This window comes from Ascidia mentula, chromosome 9 (assembly GCF_947561715.1).
Source record: "Ascidia mentula chromosome 9, kaAscMent1.1, whole genome shotgun sequence".
NCBI lineage: Eukaryota > Metazoa > Chordata > Ascidiacea > Phlebobranchia > Ascidiidae > Ascidia > Ascidia mentula.
In genome coordinates this window covers 3,467,533-3,495,316 of record NC_138574.1, presented here as the reverse complement: position 1 = coordinate 3,495,316, position 27,784 = coordinate 3,467,533, and the positions used below count along the sequence as shown (strand labels likewise).

Below are 27,784 nucleotides of genomic sequence, written 5' to 3'. Positions count from 1 at the left end.
TGAGGAATCTCTTGCATTATTAATCGTCCACCCAATCAGCAGGATTTTCGCCTAGAAGCGGCAGGAAGTCGAGAGTGACGTAAAAGATGCTGTCGGCCCACCAAGGAGGAAAGTCGGATAATAAAAACAAGTCCATGGTTTCGGTGAGTGTTTGCTGACTTATTTGCGGTTTGTGAAGAGTGCTTGTCCAGTGTTGTCCATGAGACGCTGTGACATCAAACAACGATGCAGATGCATTTACATGAAGTCTGCTTATCATTTAATGTAACTGCAACTAATTATCGTGCTCTACTGGCATTACGTAATGCGTTTATGATGCCAAAAAGGTACGTCCTTTGCAGCAATTTATTCCTTACGTTTTGTAAGTTAACATAAATACCTTGTGCAAAATATTCAAACGTAACAGTGGTTTACAAAAACTTTGAAAGTATCATACCCAAACTTTTTGCTTGCCATCTTTTTAATTAATCAACATTTTCCGCGACCCTTTGAGTATGACGGTTATTTTGGGATACTTATTGAACAACAATTTTAATGAAATGACTGAATCTCCACCGAACTAAATATTGACAGAGTTTATGTGTCTGGTAACGTGGTTGCAGTATTACAGTTACATGTTGTATTTTGCGTGACGTTAGTGAACTCTTTCACACGACCTTTTTGTTGGGGTCATGCATGCTATCTCAAGGTCATTCGAATTTTTACTGATGTGTTTTTTCGGCTGATTAATCTTTCATTTAAAGTACGTCGGTTTCCTATATTTAATTTGATTGTTTTCACGAACGGGAAAACCAAAGCTTTAAGCAGCTACAAACACATTACAATGGAAATGTGTTTACTCATATTGAGTAACAAAATCATTAACCAAAGGCAAAAATGCGTACAACCGTTTACGGCTTGAACGTCTTAACATATTAACAGTGACTCAACCTATAAATCTTCTCAAAAATTAAATTGCTGACGCATGATCAAAGGAATGGGGTCGATTGTGATGTGAAGATTTTCCGATATTCGATCAATGAACAACTCAATCGGTTTAAAAATTAAACTCATGAAAACAGATAAATCCACCCATATAAGGATCATGGCTAATCCACCTGGGTTGAACCGACTTTATTTGGGGAAAAGGCTTACGGCGCGGTTTAAAGCCTGCAGTTGTCCTTGTTTTGTCGCCATATCTCTAGCAGAAACCTTGGGTGGTGCCTGCCAATACAAATAATTCGATGCATGGCAATACCGCCCTTGTACCGCAACCCTCATGTAATTAAATTCAGAATATTAAAAACGTAAATCCCCAAGTCGAAATGTAGTTTATTTAATGAAAGCGCGTTCTGGATGAAAATCAGCAGTTCTTATTCAATAAGAACTGTTGACTCATGCAATAAAGGCGTAGTTTGGGATATGGTATGACGTATTTCGAAACCAACCAGTTACTGCATAATTTATGTTTATTTGTGTAAAAACCAAGTAATTTTTACATTGACTTTGTGGCTTTTTAATGTGCTGGAGGCATAGTGGGAGTTATAACAATCGAGCACATAAATTATATCTTTCCGACAACTCAGTCAAACATTTATTGCGATACATATTTAACATGGCTCGTCGTTATTTTTGTTACCACTTTACCACATAAACTCTTGCCACACACGAAAACTCGTCAGGAACTACTTTACCTAGATTACCACTGTATAATTCATCATTCTGATGAAATTACGTTAAAAATTCAGAAAAATGCGGAGATAGTTGCGGAAATCTTTTTTTATGTTGACGGTGTTTAAATGAAGAGACAGAAAGGTCAATAATTATTGCGGTCGTAAAATGTAAACAAACCCGCAGCCCCTAAAGAGAAGAATTTAAATTGATCCCAGTTGGCCAATATACTTGTCAAAGACAATAACTTGTGGCCACTTTATAGTTGGACCTTAATTTAATTAAGACGGACAGCTTTTTTTATGCGGCCAAAAACAAGGAAGTTGAAAGAAAAAGTTAGCGTTTCTGATGAAGATTGTTGTTTTAAATTTTCTTATTTTACACAAAATTAATAACAAAGCTATCAAATATCACATCAAATATTCGGCATTTCAATGTCCCAACTGGAATACTGAACAAAAATTTTAAACACGCATCGCAATAAATAAATAGTCCTTTGCAGTAATCTCAATTCTTGGTTGTGGCTGTTGAGGAAAATTTAAAAGCTTTGAAATATCTATTGACTCCAAGCGTTGCCCATAGGGATATGCGTGGATTATTTAATAGCCAGGTCAATGTTTTGATAAAACGATTGACCATCGGTTGTTTTCGTGTGGAGTTACCCTCTACTGCTATATAGCGGTGTTTATACCTTTATTAAATTCGACACTAGGTGGCAATAAACGCACCACCATTGTGAGCGATAGCTTGTTCACGACGTTTGTGCAGGCTTTTTGGGGATTTGTTTTCAAGTTAACTTGGATAATGGACCTGGAGATATTTTCAATCATAAACAAAAACAATAAACAAAATGCTTTTTTTTAATTTTTGTTAACTTTGATTATTTAAACCAATTCTTCCGCCAAAAAGAACAAAGCATTATAACGCAAACTCATTTCAAAATATAAAAAGCAACATAAAATGACAAGAAAATGATACCACAGTAAACAACATCGATAAAGGAATTATTCCTTAAATTGAGGAGACTTGCGAAGAATATTTTTAAACGGTGATTTCTGGTAAACGAACAGAAAGTAATAGGTGGAAGCAATGTAAGCCTAAACAGAAAAGGTTTTGACATAAGCTGTTTGATTCGAAACTTTAAATATTGCACGAATCTTAAACAATGGAAATGATGACGTCACAGTTCAAGTGATTGCTGATTTTGTCACAACATGAAATATGATTGATTTAAATTTCACGTTGTTGTTGATATGTTTTATTCACTTCGTTGCATTGGAGTTCTTTTAAACGTAAAGCACAAAAAAAAACATTTTTCTTCCGTCATCTTTCATGCAGTGACTCAGCATGTTTGGGAAGTAATGTTTCCTTCATGATTCACGTGAAACTCATGTTTGCGGTTGCAACTCACCTGTTTCCTTGTGATTTGCTGCAAGCATCGGCATGAAATGACGTCATTTTCGCTGCAATCTTGCATGCTGCGTGTTACCATGTATTGATCGGTCATGTTTGGTGATTTGCGCGGAGAAACAAAAAAGTGGATTAGTTTCTTCGTCCCAGCCTGTTTGGTTTTCAAGGTCGATAATTATTAATGCGTAACAGGGTGATTAGTGATTAAAGAACGAGATTATTCTGCAGTCTGTGGGATGAGAAGAAAGTCGAAATTGTAATTGTGATACTAATGTCTTTGTTCGATGTTGGGAGGTGTTTGTTATTTCGTACAAAAGAGGCCTAAACATTAAGGAGTGAATTGGGTAAAATGCACGATTCACAAAACATGGTAAAGGTTTTTGTTTGGACGAAAACTTGGCGCTAATTCCAGTGCTGGTTGTCAGATGAAATCAGTCATTTGATGTTTTGTGTGTGTGACAAAAGAAAAATAAATTAGAGATGGCAGGTCATTTCAAAATCCAAAATTCTTGGAAAACAGGTTCGATGGTATAAGGAATCGATAAACAGCAATGAAATATTAAATAAATCCGCATTCAATAGTCCATGCATAAACAAGCTGTCATAACAGTACACCTCACTGCATCACGACCCAAAATGGTATGTGCGCAGCAAAGCCACACACTTTTAAAATACGCTCGTCCAGCATAGGGTATGTCACAGCTGTCCGCAAAGAAAACGTCGTCGGGTCATTAGATTAAATTCTGCCTTTGAGGTTAGGCCATGCGACTACCTGTGGGATGAATAGTTGGCATAAACTTGCGCCCTAAATCTTGTTCGAGCTTTCACGTTTGCCGATGAATAATTGATTTAAATTGCGTCGTGGTGCAAATGCCTGGCGCTGCAAGTACAAGGTCCTATCACCTTGTTCCACAGATGGGCACGGATAAAAAAATCTTTCGTACCATGTCACGTAATTCGGCTGTCGCTCCTGCAACTAATGCACAATTTTGCGATCTTTAACGATTTTCCAAATGCAAAAGTTAGTTAAGTGTGAATTAACGATTTTTGGCAACGGTGGAAAAAGTGTGCGTAAACTCAATAGAAAGGTTGTTTAGTTCAGTATTAAGATCACTTCGAAATGTCGTGACGCAGTAACCTTATGCGAAGTATGTAGATCTAAGACAAGAAATCAGCGACACGTTGCAGGAATAAAAAAGCATTGTAGCAGAATAAGGAAAATGTTTGCCATCATATTTAATTGCCCAATACTGAAACGCACGTACATTGACTGTACTTTGTCTATAGCAGTGACTTTCAACCGGTGTTCCGTGAAAGATCGTCAGGTGTCCCGCAAGAAATTTATTAGTTTGATATTCCGTGGAACACGGTTTGGAAATCGCTTGTTTATCACAACGGGCGTAAATAGCTTTATGAAAGTAGTCATCAATTATCATCAGTATTGAATGTTCCATCATGAATTGCTTCATTTAGTGTTGTGTAACAATGAGACTCGTTATGTAAAAAAAGAATTTAATTGCGCGAGTCTGTTGCTGGTTAAGTATAATGCCGCAATACTTCCAACAATTTGGTGTTCCGCAAGATTATGTTGATAAAAAAAGTGTTCCGTGGCTCAAAAAGGTTGAGAAATACTGGTCTATAGGATGTGAACAACACATGCATGGACCTCGGCAACTTTTAAGAGAAACAGGCCGATGGAGAGTTTTGTTGGAGTTTTACCAGTTTGTCAGTACCCCGTTTTCAAGGGGGCATTTATTATTGACAAAGTTCAACACTGAAACACAATGAGTCAACCAGTATGCATTATGTACAACATAAGGTTTGTTCCAAGAAATTTGAGAACTTGGGAGCAGATGATGCTCTTGCTTGAAAGTTGTGTAATGTAACTAATATGTCAACTGATGGTGACCGAAAATGTGACGTGTGCAATTGACAGTTGTGACAGAGCGATAGACCACAAAAATGAGTAAAAGATAATGAAAAGCACTCTAGCCATGTCTGAAGAGCAGAAATTAATTTGACATGATGTTTTCCATTATGAAAGTGCAGGGTTTTATCTCCATCGTATGAAAACACAATTCGTCGAGCTGTCGTTAGTTGTCAGATCGAGCTAAAACGAAAGCAAAACGACATGGTATTAAATAATGTTAAGAAATCCCGCCAAGAAACGGTAATTTTTGTCTATGCCTAGGCGTAATGTAAATTTTGGGAATTTGAAAATATTTATGCAATCAATTGATGATGTAGTCGTTTTCCACACCTGGCGTTGGAATTTGCAATTATGCTTGCATGAGCAGCAACGAAACAGTAATGCGAGACATAACCGTTTTATTACGTCACATATATTATTGTTGGTGAAGAAGCTTTTCGGAAAACCAAACGAAAACCATTTACATCAAGATGTTAATAAAGTCGTTCAATAAAACGTAATTAGAGTACCGAAGACCAGTAAGTTTGGCCTTTTAATTTACAACGGCAGGAAATTGGCGAGGGGTGTAAAACTAACTGCCTGTACAACGATCCGCAAGCCCATCAGGTCCTGAAAGTGTTCCACAACCTACGCAATGCTTCTCAGCACGCAATTGGCCACAAGGCAGTCGTCTTGGCGATCGATAGAAAATCAAGTCGACATACCATGTCAGGCGAATTGCCTCTTAGTTCTGTTATTTTGCTGTCGTTTTGGTCTGTTGACCAATGGTTGAAGTATAAATGCACCGGCAGTTTTACATCTCATGGTAAAATTCCTTTAATTTTGCTTCAAATTTGTGATTAGATTTGCCTTGCAGACAACCTCCACGAGCAAATCAAAAGCTGATAAGAAAATCATTTTAAATCGTGGTCAGAGCTCAGACAGTGGCATCTATTGCTCTAAAGGCAGAACAGCACGTATCACTGTACTGTCAACACCAGTCTGGTTCGCTATTGATGTTTTGCATCCCGCGAGACCACGAGGGCAAGATATATTGAAAAACATCAGGCCGTAGAAGCAGCCCTGCTTGATCGTCTATTGAATGCCCGACTTATTATAATGATTTATTGCCTCTTACCAAAGCTGTCAACAGTACATTGCCAAGCTTACAACGACAATAAGAGTTTAGGACAGGTAAAAGAGTAAAATAGTTGTTTGAGTATTCGACAATGTAAATTTTTGGAGAAAAATGGACTTAATAAGTGCAGAATTAGATTTTTTATTTAAAGCGATGTTTTGATTTACTTTTTGGTGATTTGGATCAGAACTTTTTTTGCTCGTGACCAGTTTTAGTTTTAGAAAAGTTTCCGCGACCACTTGTGTTTGACAGTCATGGTATAGTTGGATGTTTATTTATAACAGCACTTTAAATGAAACGACCAGTAAACTTCACCGGCATATAATGACCCAATATACTTATCCTGAGGCGAAGGTTGTGATATAGTGCCATTAAATAATGTATTTTGCGTGACATTGGTCTTTGCAACCCATGCCGTTGGTCGTGCGACCTTTCCATAGGGTCGCGACCCTGAGTTGGGCAAGCCCTGCAAACAACATCTGCCATGCTGCCGTGCGGTTACAGAAATTCAACTAGCTTGAAACGGCATCACTGGAATATGCAAGGAGCTGTTAAGAAACGATAGAAAAAAGGTTACATCCATTTTAACGCCAAATCGTACGGTAGTTACGTCGTTGGACGATCGCTTCACTATTTATGGCCGCTAAATAATGCAAATACCGCCGCCAGTGCTGTGAAAACGTGTATAGTTAGCGACGCTCGCTACAAGCGACGACATAACCTGTCAACATAGCTGTCTTAATTGATCACATTAAACTTGAAAGCAGTAGAAACAAAAAAGACCTTGTTAGTGGTCAACTAAGCGTGACGCGCGTGTGGGCATTGGGCCGTGTCGAGCGAGGTATTCAGTCTCAGTTCTTGGTGTCTTTGGACTTGGTTCAGAGGGCACGGCAATTGAATTGGCGGTTAATTAAGTTCATAGTGACTCCCAACAGGCACGTAAATAGTAAGTAATAAACTACCAAGACTGGAAAGTGGTGATTGAAATCAATGAAATTACCAGAATTGTTCGGAAATTCAACAGGTCTTTAGATTGCACCCAGGTGGTTGCACGAACAAAAAAACACTGCTGTCCCAGTGTTACGTGGTAGGTGCTGTGTATTACTGTTGCACTTTTGTTTGATTGCTGACGAAGTTTCGATAAGACAAGATGAACACCAACGTTCCTTTCGAGGTAAATATTTGTTTGTTTTCGTAAATACTGGCACCTGACGGCTTTGGATGCTATGTGTCTTGTACTTCAGCAAGGTGCATCTTGTATTTCAACGTGTTTTATATTATGCTGAGGCGTGTTTTGGTTTGCATGCTGCTTTAAACTACCTATAAACACGTTTGAGTGTGACAAATGAAATTATGGACTGAGATGTTAAGAGACTAGTTCGTATTTTCTGTTCGTATTTTTTCCTGTTTAAACATAAAAACGCAAGAAACTCGAACGAATTATAGTTCGAATCAAAACAGCTACAATGCTAAAGGCAACTGACACGACCAAAACGACTCGCACACACCTGTGTTCACGGTTGAAGGCAATAACCAAACTTAGATGTATTCAAAACGTTTGGTTGTGGTGTCAATTAACACTAGCGATACAGCTTGACATGTATTTGAAAAAAAAACACACTCTGTTCAACGCACATACGAAAGAGTCACCATTTTTACACCTTAAATGTAGCCTTTGAGTGTTTTGTCCGTGTATGACAAATGCCAGACAAAGGCAGTTCAAACAAACTTGTTTCAGCTTCCGTGAACCGTAAACCAAAGCGTATCCTCTCTATGCTGCGCAGTTGGGCGAACTATTTGATCACGCGATGCGCTTTCAGTTGAACCCGCATTGTATTGAACAGTTGTGCAGCGGTTTAAGAGCACCCATTTAAATATGGCTAGTTCCCTTATACAAAAGAAGGATTCGCAACCAAAATATAACCTCTCCTATCAAAGTTGCATATCTAATAGGGCCAAAAATGCCTGTGGAATTGTAACATTTCCGAATCTGAAGAGCACACTCGTAGATTTAGTTACAGTGCCGCCGTAATTTATGACCTCATCTTATTTAGTTTATTTTGTACTTTTTTCGCCACATCGGTATTCGAACTTGTGATTTGGGGCACGAATCCCGATCAAAATTTCTATTTTTTTTTATTTTTTTTTGACCGCACCGGGATTTGAACCCAGGATGTCCTGGGCACGAATACCGATCAGGTTTCTTCTTGGTATATGTGGGTCGGGCGCTTGACCAATGCTGCCAATCACCCGCCGCATATGAACACGAATGGTCTGTGTACCCATCGCCCTCATGCGGGTAACCACGAGGTTACTGACGGTCCGCAGAGAGCGCTGTGGAGCAACGGATGACACGTTGTAATGCTATTCAATCTGCAAAAACTTCACGTTTTGCTAATGCAGTTTATTCTTGTCACTTAAAATACTTTTAATTTGTTGCTTGCTGGTAATGTATTGACGTCCTCTCTGTGCGAAAATGTATGATGATAAACTAGGGGTCACTTTTTTTCATCTCTCCAAATCAGTTCCCCTCCAACCACATTTTATTACAAGTCGCAATTAGGTGGATAATTTTACCATACATGCAATATCGTTATAATGAAGTACCAGCGATGCGCTGTTGGTCTGTCGATTGCCTATTAGGCGAGTATACTCGACGTGGGGTTCATACCCAAGCTTATTAAAGTGCAAATCATCGAAATGAATTGTAGTTGATCGCGTTGTCATGTAGTTTATTGAACCTGAAAATTGTCTGGAACAGTCCTGACACGTAGCACAATTACACGCCAAAACACCCTGTCAGTAACTCTATCGATATGTGTGATAATATCACAGCTTTGTCTCGATGTGGCGGTCAATCCTACTGATTAACACTAGAAGGAATCGTAGCGATGACTTGATTTCGCGTTCAATAAATCGATAAGCACGAATATAGATGTGTTGTCACCTTAACTAAGATCCGTAGGCTGTTTTGCTGGATGATGTTTTAAAAAAAACTAAAATAATTAGGTCGCCCGGCACTTTTGGGGTGCCAATTCAGCCCGATGCTTTTTGTAAGTTGATTAATTATTTAAAGTATTGGGTTATACTGCCCGACGAGCATCTTAATACACAAGGTACTGCCTTGTAAACAGAAGTTTGATGCAATGTTGTCCATTTCGCAGGCGCAAAATGCCTTGTAAAATTAGGTAAACGTGCGTATACGCTTCTGGTAATGTCAAGTATTTTCCATCTAAATAAATGAGGCACATGGTGAAAATAACAGCTAAGCAATGTCACGCAATGCAATATGCGTTTTTGTGCCTCGTACGATAATGTATTATTGTCTGGTCGGGATTAATCTTAGCGTAAAATCAGCCGCCTGAAATTTAGACCACTCCCAATTACGGCTTAATTGCTTCCACATTGATCGCGCGTGCTCCCAGCATGCGAGGTCAGGCTCTGGCTTGATTGGATGTAAATTGCAATTGAAAAACTGGCATATGCAATAACACAATCCATGAGCCCTCCCTGTCGTATCTGATCCACCAATCATTGAATTGCAATCAGGGCTTGGCCTTTTATTTACATACGGGTGATTTAATATTGATTTCAATGCGCCACTGCACTTTTGCCGTGAACTTTTTCATAAATTTGAAAACTGGAAACTTTTTTTATGAGAAAATACCCATTTCGAAATGCCTTCGGCCGAGGTCATGTCATTACTGCGGCTATGTTGACCTTTTAGAATCCTGACGTATCTGTTCCCCAGGGAGAGTCGAAGGCCCTGGAGGCGGCGACCAATAGGGGTATTACGCTGCAAGGCAACGAGCTAGCTGCGGTGTGGCTTATGACGCTGTATTTGCCCGCCAGAGAAAAGTTGTTAGCGGCACAGCTGGCGTTTAGGGTGATTCGCCTTTTCAAGCCTAAGTACGTTAATCACGTTCAAGTAATTGCATATATATTTTTTGGTACTATGTTTGCACTATTAAGAGAAATTTTTATCATGATAATGTAGTTACGTTTTTTGCGTAGTTTTTAGCAGAGGTTGTTGCACTCGTAATACTAAAAAAGATCAGTAATATTAAATGATATTAGCGAAAAAGTCTTTCTAACTTTTAGTATAGTTAGCGCTTAAATCATCAGTTAGAATACCGATACGGTATTTCAAATCTTCGTTTTCGATACATTCTGATTGCCTTTATTTATGCTGGTCTAAGCTTAAAGGATTTGTCAGGCTTGTGCATCGCGTTTGCAATTTTACCATACCTAAGCCGTACTCGAAATTTCCTAGGAACCCACGCGAACCCTCTAATAAGCTCATCCACCTAATGGATAAATGTAAATCTTCATCAAAAACAGACGAATCAAATGAAATGACGTATCAATAATAAGTAGAAAGCACCAGACTTGTTAATTACACGCTCTGATGCCCTGCTATATTATTGACGTTTCCGTCGTTTCCGCTTGTGCAAAGACGGTTATAAGCCATATTCCCTTGACGAAGACCTTCGGGTGTAGCTGATCGTGCTTTATGACGCAACGAGGGCATGTTAGTTGGACAAAAAACGTGAAGACCGTGAGAGTATAATTGATTCCTTTTTCGCGCATAAGGTCTATAGAATTCAAACATGAAAGAATAGTAATAGGTTGAAGCAATAGGTATATTTCTCGCTTCGTGTAAATATCAGTCGTAGTCCTCGGTTCTGACCCAAAGTCTTAGATTGCAGAAAACATGTAGACAGCTTAGTAAATTTCAAATGCACATTTAGTATACCTGGATGTTTTTGCATGGATAGTATCAGTGTTTTTAGTGTTGGTAACTTTCCTATTTACCGTGGCTTTGGCGTAAAACAAGTTTACCAATCAATAGCCATGCAATTTAAGTGCAATATGTACTTACATGCGTCTTTAGTTTCTGTTCAGCAGCAAGACGTTCTTTGTCTAAAGATATTCAAAAGGCACAAGGTGGTACTTCTGTTAACTTCTTGTTTCCGGTTATTAGTAATCCGGAATCTTACGTACGATTTTGGTTATGAGCAAGTCTGCTTTGGCCGCTGGCTCCTTCAATAGAGCAAGGCGGTTCACGTTATTTGGTGCGAGGCGACAGCATGTTATGAAGACTACTCCTATGCAGGGTAACGTTTTGGTAAGTCCGCGTCATTACACATTACATCCTGTCACCTATTTACAAAAATGGACTTATTTTCCGCTACCTAATGTATTTGCAGAATATTTAACTGGTTCGGATCAGTTCGGACCTAGGTCCCCTGGCAGGCTGTCGATCGCGCGCACTGTATCACGATATGTATTTCTATGCTAATTCCAACGCAGCGATCACGCAGACAGCTCAGTTGTTTGATGTATAGAAAAATATATTTCGCCTAAAGGCATCATCAGTTTCTGCAACTGATTCAAATAGAATCTTTATATTTACAAAAAATATAATTATATCGTGCTACCTGTCTACAGCGTTGTAAATGTTAATATGATCAATATTACCAGGGATACCATCTGTCCAGCCCAAAAACTAGGCACACTGCCTTGTGATGACGCATGTGGATTAAATTGTGATTTATTTCAATCAAGTAACCGAATTTGATGGCTATTGGTGATTAGTTTATGTCAGGCTGAGCTTTGATTTACAACGCACAAAAAAAATAAAAAAAAAACATAAAAAAATACGTTACTCGAAAATACGCATGTTTCTCGGAAATAAGAACACTTGTATTTTGTACGAAACAGTTCTCAAACAACAAAGACAAATCTAAGAAATAATAATGACATGGTAAATCCTGCTTATATGTGACAAGGGTTTGGCTTGGGTTATCACTGATTGGAAGGAAGTTTTGTATCTGAGTGAAAAATGTATACGTTTGTAGCTTTGTGCTATTTGTAAAGCAACATCTAATTAGTGTATGCTGCTATACATCCAGTAAGCATACCGCTTGAAAGTAATTAGCCAATTTAAGCTAATTTTATGGATTTATAATTTTTCTACATTAGTTTCTGTTTGAACTGCAAATCATATAATTAGTGTAAGAAAAGTGATGCGATTTTTCAAAATTATTGTGCAGATATGAATTGGCGGCATTTCCTGCAGTTTAAAGTATTTTTGTTGTAATGAATGCATGGTCTTGTGGTAGCAAATCTATTAAATTTGTTTATTGGCCACAACCTATACGACAAGAATCAAACAAAGTGACAAATGTATTTTGCATACAGTGCACACTATTTCGACCTATTAGGTCACATCAGTGCAGCTTACGTTGAATACAACGGTCATGACTGACAACAAATTGACATTATCATACACGTGTGCAATCCTTTTAATCTGTTTACGGGTTTTGTTGATTCACTATAACCAAACTCATTTTGAGAAAGGTATAAGGTTGTTCTCATGCTGATACGCGATACTGGTTAAAATGAATATATCCTGACAGCGTATACCCTGACTCATAAAATATTGTTCCGTGCATGGCTCTTAATTTGATCACCATCAATAATTCAAAAGGGAATGTCACGGACCATTATACGTTTTTGTCATGCGTCTGGCCGTTGGTACCAGAGCAATTAAGCTCTACAACATTGTATAATAGATGACCATGTGATAGACGCGCATGGTTGACTCCATACATGAATGGTTTCTTGCAATGTGTTGGACAAGTATCGACCGCCTTTGGTGTCTTGCTCACGTCAAAGCAACCGTGCTATCGAATTCGGGGGATTTGCTTTTGATAAATAAAAGATGCGGTGATGCTGATAGCGCTCTATGTGTGTTGTACGCGGTACGTCATTATACGCTCCATAGTGTTTCTTCTTGTTTGTCACTGCAAAATAGGACAGCATCACCATGGCTGGTCAAGAGTATTTGGTCAATTTGTTCATCAGATTGTTCAGCCGCACCTTAAATGTCAAAATCGCACGCCAAACAATTGGTCACAACTCTTTGTTTGAAATTTGTTGCCTAACTAATAATGTGGCAGTATGTGAAGGATCGGAGTTATGGCGCATAACCCTTTTGCACGCCATCTTTCCGTTGTTTAATAAACATCCAATAACCCACGTAACAACGGGAAATAATTCCAGTGGGAAGAGTGCCGAAATATTGACTTTGTTGTCCTGCTAATGGAACGGGGTCAACCCATTAGCGCGAAGAAAATGCGCTAAAAATATTGTGGTCACTTTAGGCGGTGCTTCAACTAGTCCGTAACCAAATTCGGTAAAAAACCTGTGTTCGACATGTATGTATAGTATTGCGTGGATATCGACCTGATTTGTCTGTAAGAACTTCCAAAGCTCGTTTGCAAACACTATTCAGATTTTATTTGTAATAAATCAAAAAATTATACTGAGTCTGAATTGCAGGTACAACCACAAGACAAAATATTGAAATTGGCCTTTTTGCTTTGAATGCTTTTGATGGTCAGGTTTACACCTTTCAAAGGGAAACAACTTGACATGTAATATTTTTTCAACCGAATTTATCTATCGATTTGAGATAGTGATGCACGTCACGCGATAAGCGACACTTTAGACACAACAAGCGACATCTTTTCGATCTAAATAAATGTCCTGGTTAGTAAGACCTTGTTTGAGTTGCATCACAATTCGAAAGCTTGTTTTTGTTTTCTTTAATTTATAAAAACAAACCTTTCAAAATAGTCAGACTGACCACGATTATTTCTTCACAAAATCGATGCAACGAAATAAAAATTCATTTTCACACCGCATCCAATTATCAGCCTAAACAAAACTGCCGCTGGGTGACGCCCAAGTGATTATGTTTACTAATTTTTAAGAAGTGTCATCTGGTGGTTTGAGTTTTTCTCACAACACTCCGCGTGGTGTCGCTGAAGGTTTATATTTGACTTGGCATCAACCGCGGCGATCAATAAGAAAATTTGATCTGGATTGGTGTGGTGGATAGCATGGGTTCGAATCCCCGCGTGGTTAGGAGAAAATATGCAAAAAAATACACCATAAAACTACATGTTTGTGCACAAACCTCAGTGGCCGACCTAATAGTCGTCTAAAAACTTTAAACTGAAAATAAAATGGATATAAAGTAACTTAAATAAAGCAAGGTTCATTAGCATTTCATCCAAAATCCTAGTTTTTGCAACGTTCGTTCTGGTATGTCGGAACGGCGTATGAAAAATTATACTCCCAATGAAGTTTCAACTCACAAACATTGGTAGTTTGGTGATTGATTGAGTCTTGTCGTGCTAAATTGTGCGTTGTTAAAAAAAAGCTGCGCTGCTGACGCAGAAAATTTTTAGGGGAGAATATCATTGAAAGCAATTATTACGAGACGCAAACCCAAACGAAAGTTGAACTGCAAGACATTAAAATCGCAAACTTTAATTGTTTCCAAACTTTTCTTGTTTGCGAACATCACCCCGCAGCTCATCAAACAATAGTGACCCTGGCTGACCCCACATACGTCATAAAAACGCAAGTGAACTTTCTTCTTTCCTGTTTCTCTCCAGTTACCGATTTCCCTCAACATTAAACTTTCATGGTGACAAAAAGCGTCAGAGGATGGCCTTCCATTGGTCGGTTTCTATGTCTGACTGTCAGTGGAACGAAAATCGATTGCAGAAAATCTTTAGAAAATTCGTTGCCACTTGGCGCCGAAAGTATTTTGAAGCCCGGTCGCCGCCGGATTGTCGGCAACAATTTCCGTGACGAAAAACATAATCCTCGCTGTTGTTATTTGTTTGTTGCCCTTTTCTGGACCATTTGTTCTTGATTTAATCACCACCCTTTGCAGAGTGAAAAGTGGTTTGTGATTTTTTCTCTGGTTGGTCTTGCGACGAAGTTAATTAAAGAGGCATTGATAATGATTAAAAGTGGCAAGTGGTTTAATTTGATGAAAGTTATGTCGTCACGCTCATGTCGTACACAACCACGATGTCGTACATTACCACAAGCTTTTTCGTGTACAAAATAGCAACGCTAGCTGAAAAGCTTTCACACGACAAAACACCACGCCTAGATATTTCAAAATCGATGTTGGAAACAAAATTGCGCTCGGGTTTGATTTGCGCACAGAACTTGGAAAGGCATTGATTCTTTTCCACAATGAGCCTTCAGGGCCGAAGTATAACAGACTCGCCCAAAGGTTATTCACTGTATCCATGACCTGTCTTGTCTGTCCTCGCTGGCATCATGATTTATGTAGAGGCGTTTGTTATTGCAACGAGCATCGCACGCGCCTTTTGTCAGTTGTTTACTGTGGAGCAGGTTTCCAAACAGGATTTAAACCGTTTATCGCCGAACCGTCGGCTAACCATGCATTATATATATGCATGTGCGTTCAGTGACTGTGCAAATAGACCGATTTGGTACTGCAGCGCGGAGGTCATGAGAATAGCAAATTTAAATTCGAGTGTTGGAGAGGTTGTAGCATGTAGCAGTCCTAATCTGGACCGGTTTCAACTTTTACTAGATAAAAAGATGGAAAAATCATAGAATAAAGACAGATTAAATACAAACAAAATAGCCAATGCAGTGGTTGAAACTTCATGCTTCAGACGTTTCGATTGTTATACGACAATCATTTTCAGTGTAAATTATTGGTTATTATTGGTTATTTTGTAAGGTTTTCAAATATTGCATTGGTTATTTTGTTTGTATTTAAGATATATGAAACCTTCAGTTATGTTCCAAAGACATATTGGCTTTGAACACAATGTTAGTGATATTCCAAGCCGCGTTATGTTCATAAGGTGGTGCCTACTTGACTTGCAGCGCACAGGATTAGTGAATGGAAAAGTCATTCCCTACTCGATTATTGTAACCGCCAGGTCGAAATCGATTGGGAAGCGAAAGTAATCAGCTGTACATCTCTCTCATAACGCTCTCTGCAGCAACGGATTAGGCAGGTCTTATATACCCAAGCTGTAGTGTCAGTGTCAAAGGGAGAGGTGACAGGTTGTATTAAAATGAAAATGATCTCCGGGATAGTTTTCTTAGATGAGGTTGATTATCTTTGTTCCAAACCCCATTTCAAGGCAAGTTCCTATAGTGTCAGTTTATAATTCTTGAGTTTACGAGTTTTATGCCACATAGTGCTTTTACTTTTCAGTGTAAGGATATTATTTAGTTGGTTTGGAGCAAGACAGGTAAATTGATTGTAAGTCGTAACATTCAACGGTTGATGTTTGGGCCGAACTGCACATGCAGTTACCTAAGATGATATCAAGAAATAGGCGTGAACAAGAATATACATCCTTTGTAAAGCGAGCAACCTAAACAAAATAACAACAGATTAGGTAACAACAGATAAAGTTTCTTTAAAACCCCATTCATAAGAAGTGTCCGATTTCAAGTATTAGCAGTTTTAATTTAGCGAAAACCCGAAAACACATGCAATCAACCAGTGATATTAATAATGAAAACACATAGCAGAGATGACCAGGTACTGACAAACCGCAGTTATAAAATCTAGCAACGCATATTTCGTGAAAAATCCTTTCTATGTGTATAAAATATACCGCATTACATTATCAGCAAGTATGAGTGTTTTGGTGGCCACTCGGCCACAGCTGTTTACGGCCTGCACGCCTATATTGCCACGTCGGGCGTCCCGTATTGATGCCCATTGCAAAAATGCCACCAAGAATCAAGACGGAAATCAACAAAACAACAATACGAAAGACGCCAACGCTGCACACACGTTTATCGACAGTGATGAGGTATAGAATCGAGCCGTGTGTTTTTGTCGCAAGTGATTATGTAGGGATTCGTGCCACACACAGCAAACGCAGTTTTTCTAACGGTTTTCCGTGTTCGCAACAATATATACCATAAAAAACATGAAAGAGATATCAATAAATATGAACTTTATCTGACAAACAGGCATTACAGTAGTGTGGTTATATATGATTAATTATTCAAGTGTCTATTTAGAAAGTTGAACATCGAAGTTATTTAAAGAAAACTGCTTTTGAGTATTACATACTCACTATGTCTCGATTGACTGAATGTTTGCAGTTTGTTGCTTTGTTTTCTCGCCAACACATTTTACGATTTTCTCTTCCGATCATTATATCATGGAAAACGGTCTTTATGGTTGTAGAATATTCAGCTGAAAATATTTTGAAAGTAGTGAATGTCCAAAGGAATTTTTGCACCACTCGATATCACAGCACCAATGTAACCCAATTTTTGGCCGATTTGGTGGCTCTGGGGTGGTTGCGGAGCGGTCAAGGGCCATGCATATTTCATGCAATTAAGGTGCAGGACTTCGGTCAATAGATGTCGGATCGATTTTTGACCAGCTATTATTTTGCCGACGCCAGCAATGCATTAGGAGCCGACCTACAGTAATTGATTTATCGCCTGGCCGGTCTTGAGGGAACGAAATTAAGTTCCAACAGATTACAATCGAGTGTTCCAGGAACGCTGCCTGCAGCTAGATTCGATCAAAAGCCGCTCCTACATGCAGGACAATCTGATTACGTTGTTGGTGAATTTAATATAGAATTCATTATACTGCCACGCAAGCCAACCTTAAAGTTCAATGCTTTTTCATCAAATATCTCCAAAAGTTATGTTTTTTTGTTTATGTCTGGAAAAACTCTGCTGTTTTACATGTTACACTTGTTTAAATTCTGAAAAAGGGTGCTGAAACGTCTAATAAAAATTGTTGCCAGAAGAGTCGCATTGCAGCAATAAAACATGCCTGGTAGCATCAGTAGTAATTTCTTTAAACTATGCTGTATTGCAAAGTTCTTCACAAAAACATAGAATTTTAATGAGTTGCAAACATGTAACAACTCTATTTCTTATAAAAACACACAGTTAGGACAAAATGTTGCCACTGATTTCGTGTACATTGTGTTGCATAAGTATGGCATATACTGAACCAGAACAACGTAATGAAATGCTTAGTGTTTCGGGGAACAGAGCGCGTATGTCGTTAAAATATAAAATAAGCCATCGACTGCGGGTGATGCTGCTCCGGTATTACTAACCAGCGCGGTCAATAATGGGGATAAACTTTCCATCAACACAGTTCAATATCGACCGAACCCAACTGGTATTTCATTCTTAAGCCATAATCTACGTGGTAGAACTTAGCGTGCTGTGGCGTGACGTGGGTTCTTATCTTTGAAGTAAGTTAGGTTGGTCTGGTATAATGGGATTGATGACGCGTTTCAAGCTTTCAGGTCAGCCATGATAAAATTCATGACACGTATCACACGTTTTGCTGTATGGCTTGTTTGATGAAATTAATTAGCAGATGGTAATTGGGGTGTTATAAAAATCAAACATGTCCAAGACAGCTTTGAAACAGGAAAACTGTTAATTAATTAACTCCTACATTTATAATTATGAAAACAAAAAGGCTGGCTTATATAGCACAAAATTTAGACATGTTTTATTTATTAAAGACCTTTGCGGTAGCGCTTCACGATATCATCAGTTCGATAAAATGACGTAGCTGGTCTAGCTCCAAGGTTATTTATAGTGTGGCTGACATCACTGCTAAGCTCGATATAAACACCAAATTTTCTTTGAAACAAATCCACATTTCAGCACCTTGTATCACAATTTTAACATCCTCAGGTTCTTGCACTTCTTTCGTTTTAAAAGTCTTTTTCGCCAAACAAAACTGTTTATTTTTCCTAATATTATATCTGTATATTTAACAGGAGCTTGTGGGAAATAACCCTGAGCAACGAAACTGGAAAGGGATGGGGATTGCACTGATGGTGATTTTGCTTGTGTGCGGTTTCGTGGTGATAGCCGTAGTGTTGTTGTCAACAGGTCAGTTTAAAACCAGCGGTTCTTCGTGCGTAAATCGATAGAAAAGTAGACTCGTTTCTGAATCGAAATAACAGAAGTTTTTTCCTTGGAAGAAAAAAATCTGCTTCTAAACTCGTTTTTTTGTAATGTGTTGTCCAGGATTGAATATAAAAAAAAACATACCGGGAACTATTGAGTTTACAGGATAGGAGTAAACCATTGTGTTTTTGTATGCTAAGTAAAATGTTTAAAAAGTGAATAAATTGAAGTATTTGGGACACACGGTTGAATTCTTACCGGAATATCGTATCGGCCCGAATTTTTTTACCTTTATTTGGATGGTGTTGTCGAATGTATATAAACTGACCAGTCTCCTGTTGTACAGACGAAACCATTGCTCAGTTTCCATCGGCGAGTGTGGATGACATTGTGGACATGCCGTGGAGAAATGGGCTCGTTAGCGACACTCAGTGGGCAGGAGGGTCGTTATTATGGAGGGATAGAGACGGAATTATTTGGAAGTTAAACGGTCCGAAAAGTTCGAAACAGCGACTTATACGAGAGAGGGATATGGTGAGATGCTGGCTAAACTGGTTTTGGTAAATTCGATGCTAATTCTAAAGGTGAAAAAACTGGCCGACACCGCTGAAAATGTAATTCAATTTATCAGAATTGTGAGTAAATCTGCTATTAGTGTCCCCACTAAATGGATAGTTATTGCTTTTTGTTGTTGTTTGATTCCTATTAACGGCCGATGGTTATTTTGTCGAAGGGTAGTTTTGTTGCAGAAAGCTTTTATGTAGGGTGCTCAGCTGAGGGTTCATCTAGGGGCTCACACAATAACTCATTCGCTGCCGATTCGTCGAATCAGCGATAATCAGGATAATCAAAGTAAAACGCCAACACGACGATAAATAGTCACAGGCGCAAAAGGCAAAAAGGGCGAAAGAAGCACAACAAGCTAAAAAACGGGGAGGGGGGAAACACCATTAATAGAAAATGCGTGCCAACAGGACGATACCTGAGCCTAAAGCATAGCGCCCTGAGTGGCAAAACATTTTTCCCTGCTTAATGGCCAGGAGACTTGGCCAAAACCGTCTTTTTTTCGTGGGTGAATAGAGTCCACAGAGTTTTTAGCTCGGTGGCCAATAGACCCATACTAGTTGAGAAAGCTTGCTTTAATTCAATTTATTTGCAGTAAGTGATCCAACATCGTTAGCTTTTGTATGCATAAAATGAAAAATGCAAGCAAATTTTGCACAACTGTAATCGTATGCATACGAGAAACACACTGTTGTGAAACTTGTGAAATTTTAACAACAAATTAGGCCACAAAACCTTGTTTCCGACTCTTGCAACAGTGCAACAAGTATGTCTGTCTCATAACTTAGCACGGAGTAAATGGACCCTAAAAACGACAAAGCCGTATTACATAAAAGGAAGCTGCACTTTAAAATGCCGGTGAAACGCCCACCAAAGGATATTACTTAACGAAATGGTTTTCTTTTCCCCATAGAGCGATTACGACATTAGTGGTTTCCAAGTGTCGACCGATCTTCGCTACGCCCTCTTGTCCTTCAACAGGAGGTCGATTTACAGTCATTCAAGCAACGCTTCATATTTTATTTACGACCTCAGGCGAATGTGAGTATATTACTGGCACTTACAGTTTTCTCTACGTGGGATTAAGGGCAAGTGCAACACTGTTCGTTGTAACAGTATCTGGCTGACGCTGCCATTTTTAAAACACACTTTTTGGCCAGAAGAGCTTTAAAAGTTGGATCTGTAGTTTCAACATTGTGTGTTTAGGGCAATTATTAAAACGGTAATTTTGGATTGCGAAGGAAGTTCTATGGCATTCCGGTGCATTCGCCATAATTATTTAATTTACATTGCATTTTGTTGGCGGAATAAAAAACTAACTAGTATAAGGTTCACAGGCTTCGCGGCCAAGGCATTGCAGCGGGAAAAGTGGCTGATCCAGTTTGGCTGCAATGCCTTGGCTGCGAAGCCTGTGAACTTTATGATCAGAATATTAGAGCTGTGATCGCCAAATATAAAGGGCCTGCGCAGCAGGGCGATCCCACCTTGCTATGCGTAAGCATGGCATTACTTCTGTGTTGTCTGATTACGGTGGTGGAGATCCTCTACGCATGTGAAGGTCGCCTGACAAGTTGTGCGCTTGCGCACCAGTGTACCTTGGCCACAATATACCCCGTGATTCCACTGAGCTCCTGTAGCTCAGTTGGTAGAGCGTTGGGCCTGGTTAGCCCACGGTCGAGAGTTCAAACCTCACCGGGAGCTTGATTTTTCAGATCTCGCTCCGACTTGTCGGGAAAAGTGGCTGATCCAGCTTGGTTGCAATGCCTTGGCTGCGAAGCCTGTGAACCTTATGATCAGAATATTAGAGCTTTGATCGCCAAATATAAAGGGCCTGCGCAGTGGGGCGATCCCGCCTTGCTATGCGTAAGCATGGCATTACTTCTAACTAGTATAACGCACGGTTTGTGTAAAGCGTCCATATTGATTTAAATGACTTGCCTACACATACCCTGTAAAACTCGAATCCATCTGCTTTAGGTCAAGACACGGTAAATTAATACACAACAACACGGCTGATGTACTTCAGTATGCCGGGTTCGGGCCAACAGGTGCTCAAATGATTTACATTCTTAACGGCGACATTTACTACAAGAGGGATGCCATACAAAAAGCTGTAAGGTTGACGGAAGACGGAAAACTTGGGCTTGTCAGCAACGGCCTTGCAGACTGGCTGTACGAAGGTATTGTTTTGTTCGTAATCTTTTGTACCAACCAAGCAAAGTTGTATCAAGTTGTGGTAGAATTAAAACTGTAAAATTTTAATTTGGAGAAGTCCTTCATAGTATATTTCGACAAATGAAGGCGAAACTACAATTTGTGTTAATAGTGATGAAAAATAGTTTCCAACGAAGCATGTTTATCGACATGTCGAAAATACTGCATCCCACTGCCTGTTTATTTGACACACTACTGCTGTTTGCGATAAATTTAGTTTTAAATTCTGTCCTTCCCGTCGATTGTAACGAATGTCGTTGAGTGTTTTTTCGCCTTGCTGCAGAACAAATATTAAAGAGCAACATCGCCCACTGGTGGTCACCGAACGGTCGCTACCTGGCTTTCGCGCGATTCGACGACACCAATGTCAATAGAGAGCAAGTTTCATCCTACATTTCGGGGAATTCCCCCTCCACATACGCCGAGAGGGAGTCCTACCCATACCCGAAGGTAATGCTTGTAATAAATCGATTGTACGTCGTTTAATAATGGGTCACATTTTGTCAGGCTGGTTCCAAGAATCCTATGGTAACGGTGTACGTGTACGATTTGACGACGCAGAAAAAAATCCATTTGATTAGACCTCTTGTTCACAGGTGAGAAGACAAAAAGGTTACTTTTTAATGAATAAAAAGCGTCCGTCACTTTCTTGTAAAACCCTTGATCGTTTAGTGTAAAACATTCTGTTAACAAACTCCGATGAATTTGGTTCCTTAGTCCCGAAGTCGAATTATTATTGAAATAATGTGCTCAGACAACATCAAATTTGAACGTGCGTTTTTTTCAAACCAGGCAACGATTGGACATGCTACATGCGGTCACGTGGTCTCGCAACAGCGAGGCGCTGCTTCTCACGTGGTCAAACCGAACACAGGCGATCAGTGTGACGCAACAATGCTACCCCACCATGCAAACTTGTGTGGACGATATTCTGCAGGTTAAAGCATCGGTAGAGACGAAAGGTGGATGGATTCCTAACTTGGTGAGATTCTCCATTGAATATGAGCCGCCATTAACTGCCAGAAGGGACAGTTTATCTTAAGCCAGAGGTTGGCAACCCTTAGCAAAGGGCCAGTTAGACGAATTTTGCACTAAACTAAAACACACTCGGAACGGCCAAGCCTTAGTTGTCAGGGATGAGTTTGACCTTTCAATGCACACAAATCAAATTAACCGCTACTGTGCGCTTTTAGGGGACTTCTAAAACGTAGAGGAACAGGAAAGTGCACCACATGATGTAAATGTTTCTATTTTATTTTCATTATGGTAATTTCCCAAATGAGCTTGCCGTCTCTATGGAGCTATCACAACAGAGGAGAAAAAGCAATATGTGGCTTAAGAATCAAGGATTGCCGACCTCTGTTCTTTAAATTAAAATGCCTTGCAGCAGCAACAGCAGCATTATTTTAAATAAGTCATTTTTTAAATGAAATTCTGGAGAAAATTTAAGATTAAAAACGAAACAACACATGTGAATACCATAGGGTGAGCGTCAGTGTCCTAACTGCTTGCCACTATTTTAGAATGAACCATATCTCCCTTCCTCGGAGCCCGGTGTGTTTTTCTATATCACTCCTTATAATTATGGGAAACGAGGCAACTTCAGGCACATCACAATGGTGAACTTCACCGAGGTGAGCATAGATTTAGGTTTAATTGCAGTTTTCCTACCTTTGAAATGGAGCAGACCTTTATTAGTAATATCTACAACTGCGAAGATGTAAAAATTGCGGCTAAGAGATATGCAAATTTTATTGTCTGCTTTTAGTACAGCCCATCTCATAGACAATAAAGCGATTTTTTCAAAAAAGTGCATAAAACGGTGAACATGCACAACCTGCTTACTTTTCATGACGCAACAAATTACAACATTAGCAAATTTACACAGAAACCACCGGAAAAAAAATTCCTCACTCGGGGTTATTTCGAGGTGACGAAACTTCTGCATTATGACGAAACAAGGCGCATTCTTTATTACATCAGCAACGAGAAGCGAGCACGCGAACGTCACGTGTATTATGTGTCAGTCGAGACGTCGGAGGGAAATTGTTTGACATCCTCCCATGGCGACAAAGACCCTTGCAGTGGGGAGGACGGCAACCCGTTGGTCATGACGTCACAAAGGTGTCGCTATTACGACGCGGAATTTGGAACCTCCTCGGACTGGTTTCTGTTGAACTGTTTGGGTGGGCGGCAAATATTTTTTTGCTTTTTTCGTGTATATTTAAAATTAGCTATGGGAAGTTTAGTAACAAAAAATGCTTTAAGATGTTAATTCATTACATTTGGGGGTGCACCAGGCCCCATACATGGCTAGGGAGCATAAGTATCGTTGTTTGCTTTAAAACTTAGGGATTTCGACCTCTAAGGCTTAGGGGCCCATACAATTAAACGATCTTGTCAACAAAATAGTCCGGAAAACTTCGACTATACAGCCACCATTGACCATTGAGTACTAGGAAATAAACCAAGGTGGAAACACTGTGACCAAACAAAAGCAAAACCAACACTGCCGTTAGATTCCGCGCCATAAAAAATCATGTATAAGAAATAGAACCAATAAAGCGTTTATATTGAGCTGCAGACATTATTAGCGCCATTACTTATACAAGTTGAAATTAGTTTGTGTACGACTTGAGCATGTTCTAACACATATGAAAGTTGTAACACACACGCACACTGTATTAAGCATCACATTTTACCAAGTTTATAGATTTCCAGCTTTCCTAATAATCTCAAACGTATTCGTTCTCCAATCATAGGACCGATGGTCCCATACTCCTCAATAGCGCTGATCAGTTCTACAGAAAATGGGGGAGTCACTATTAAAGAACGTCTTTTGGACCGAAACAACGGACTCTCGAACGAAACAAGGAACTTCACGTCTTGGTATAGATGTGGCTCAGTGATTTCCAATGGAGTTGGTAAGGAAATTTAAAACTAATAATTTGACGTCGCCAAAGCCAGGACATAAATAGGAATGAATATTTTTAGAAATCAACTTCAAGTTCTTGCTGCCGATTGGTCACCTCGTTGCCAAGCGACCAGTCATATTTCATATGTAAGTGCATGTTGGTTTTATTATGTGTGGTTGGATTTGTTGTGGTTTCGTCATATACGTTTAAACAACAGTATCATTTTTTTTCAACTTGATTTGAGTTAAAATTTTATTTGTATAAAGGAACATAACATAATTATTTAGTAAATGAAAAGAGTGACCGACAATCATTAAAAATAATTGAAAAATTAAAGTAATAAAAATAGTTGATTCCCGTACATTTTGTACTGCAATTTTTTTCTTAAATTTATTTTGAAACTAAAAGTTCATTACCTATCATCCATAGTTGAAAGTAAAATAAATTTCGTGCCAGAACAAATGAATTTGCAACAAATAAATAAACTATTTTGTTTTCGTAAACTGGGTAAGGTTTCTCAAACAAGTGTATAAATTTTTTGAATTTGAGTTTCTCGTAAAAATTTGGGACACAACAGTCGTTGAGTTCTTACCGCAACGGCATCCCGGAACGTTTGTCTTACTTATAGCATTGTAAATACCACTATAGACTTTTGTAAAATCACTGATTTCCAACTTTTATTACCAGAGGAGACTTAAACTCTCAAATCACCGATTTTCGATTCCGGCTCGGTTTCGCCGAACACGTTACCATGGAAGACAGCATTATATCCGTGTTTGTGGACGGCCGAGGTTCGTCGGGCAGAGGTGACAAAATCTTGCTGGAAGTTTCCGACCAACCAGGGGTGCTTGAGATAGCTGACATGCACGCAGTGTTGAAGTAAGAAGATATTCTTAAATCTTTGTTTATTCGAACTTTTCACAACCAAGTTGAAGCAATTCTGAGAACGAACAGTATGCTGGCCCGTGCTGAAAACATTAACTTGTTTATTCAGTTAAAACGTTTCGCGAAAAAACTTATGCCATCATCTGTTCTAATTGTTCTCATGATTATTCGCAGTCATACCTGTTTATTCTCAGAATTATGAGTAAATCCGTTATTAGTGCTCCTGAATTGGAACAAGTTTGATTAATTTAATCGAATGAGAAATGGAAGAGATGCAATGCCGCCATTAAAGTTCATACACGATAACAAGACGTACAAAACACTTCCGTGTTTATCCTGTTATCATCAGCATCAAATATTTGGCATTACATTGAAAACACTTGGTTTGGCGCTTTGTTTAAATAACTGGTGTTTTCGAAAGTATAAAGGACATTAAAAATCCCGTCAAAGGACAGTTTCGGTTATTAAGTATTCACTTCTAACAATATTATGTAACTTAACAATTGTTTCACGTTTTCCAGTTACTGTGACTAGAACCGGCATCTTCTCTAAATTAATAAAATCTTCCAATTCAATTCTTTAAAAACTCACAAGTTCATTGGTATAAATATTTTCTGAGAGTCTCACAATCTCCCAAACACTTGCCTCAGGTACCTGGAGGAGAATTGGAAAGTGCTTGTTTCAACTGTGGGGATTATAGGCAAGGGATACGGAGGTTACGTGTCAACTCTTGCTCTTGGTGAAGAAAGCCGGATGTTCGAATGCGGTGTTGCCATATCACCGATTGTCGATTGGATGTTATACTGTAAGTGTCCTGACTCGTTGCAAAAAAGAACTTCACAAAAAACTAAATTTTTTCTGTCAATTCTATCGGTATCTTAATAATTTTGATGTTGTTACTATTTGGGAAAGTTGCTACATCCGTATATTACAATATCCACATTACATAATCTTGCGATTAGTCGAGTGCATTTTACGTTGATCAATTACGACTGCAATGATTTGACCAGTTCCCACTGTGCATTATTCAGTCATATAACTCCTGTTAACTCATTTGAAAACATGCAATTGCTGCAAAAACGTTCGGAATTTTGAACACAACCTCTCATGACTGCAATTTGTATGTTTCAGCAACGGTTGGTGCGGAAGCCATTCTTGGTTTGCCAAACGACAATCCATTTGAATACGAAAGAAGCAACTTGATTTCTAGAAGTAGTATCATGCCGGCGGGAAGAAAACTACTTGTTTTGCATGGAATGAAAGACCGTAAGTGAACCTTGCATGTTTTTTTATATCAATAATAATTGTGATAAAGTACGTGTTACGATTTCTTTCATCATCCCACTAATTTTAAATAATCTTCAAAAGTTTGGACCTGATTCTCGCCTTAACATAGGCTACAGATTCCATACGTTCTGTGGCTTGTCGGCACTCAGAACATTTTGCTTCTCATACTACTTTTCGTTGTAATCCATCACCGAACATAATATGAATGAGGTTAAAGCCTTATTATTGATTTCAGCTCATTTATTAGTGAAGAAAAACCGATTTCGCTTGCGTATCCAAGGCACCTGAAGTTTTTTTTGAATATCAATTGTTGTAAATGTAGTTGCTTAGTTTTGGCAGATTCAAGCCCTCGATTAGGCATTGTCTTATTGAAGTAAAATTGTGTAAAATAATTGGATACAAGTAAAGTTTTTTGTGTTTTTCTGTTTGCAGAAACTTATTTTTCTATTGTTTGCAATAAACCAGCTGGCTCCAATCCGAAACATCTTGTTTCATAAAATTTAATTTGTAGCACAGCATTAAATAAGGTGATTAACAGATGTAAAAACGAAACTTATCTGTTTTACCGCTTTCAGGAGTCGTTCCAATGCAGCACAGCGTTCTGCTTGACCGCCTCTCGGTCACGCATGACTTACCCGTGGGCGCCATCAGCACGATTTATTACGCAGACCAGGATCACAGATTGTCCAACAAACAAGCCGCAAAACATATGTACAAAACGGCGCGAATCTTCCTTCGGAATTGTCTCTACGACAAGTTGGACATCGCCCTTCCTAGGCTGCAGAATGGATAAGCGCAGTTAAACGTTTTTTTGATTAAATTTTTGCATTCGCGTTTTCGTTGTGACTCGTTGCTTTGCACATCGCCACGTTTCTTTCCCGAGCTTGCTTCACTTTAATTTTTTTATTTCGTTCCTGCGGCGTTTCTGTTGTTGTTCCGTGTGACGGTGGGTTCCTCTCACCGCTTTGTCCTCTTAGTCCTGTTACCTTGCCGCTAAATTTCTATTCCACGTCCAATAAAAAATACTTTATTTCA

At 39.0% G+C, this 27,784-nt stretch overlaps 1 protein-coding gene across 3 annotated transcripts; it reads left to right on the top strand.

Moving 5' to 3' along the window:
- Positions 1–48: 48 nt before the first annotated feature.
- LOC145913290 (inactive dipeptidyl peptidase 10-like) lies at positions 49–27,784 on the top strand. Of its 3 annotated transcripts, none has more exons than XM_083000892.1 (16): positions 49–143; positions 18,752–18,866; positions 19,231–19,418; positions 20,362–20,489; positions 21,426–21,628; positions 21,946–22,112; positions 22,170–22,258; positions 22,455–22,644; positions 23,186–23,296; positions 23,551–23,848; positions 24,425–24,586; positions 24,657–24,723; positions 25,265–25,456; positions 26,113–26,267; positions 26,594–26,728; positions 27,325–27,784. In XM_083000892.1, exons 1-16 carry the CDS (start codon positions 87–89, stop codon positions 27,540–27,542), a joined length of 2,475 nt encoding a protein of 824 aa, XP_082857018.1. In that variant the 5' UTR covers positions 49–86; the 3' UTR covers positions 27,543–27,784. The 3 variants fall into 3 exon arrangements, with proteins under 3 accessions (XP_082857018.1, XP_082857019.1, XP_082857017.1); XM_083000893.1 differs by lacking the exon at positions 49–143 and adding an exon at positions 7,136–7,281; XM_083000891.1 differs by lacking the exon at positions 49–143 and adding an exon at positions 11,102–11,235.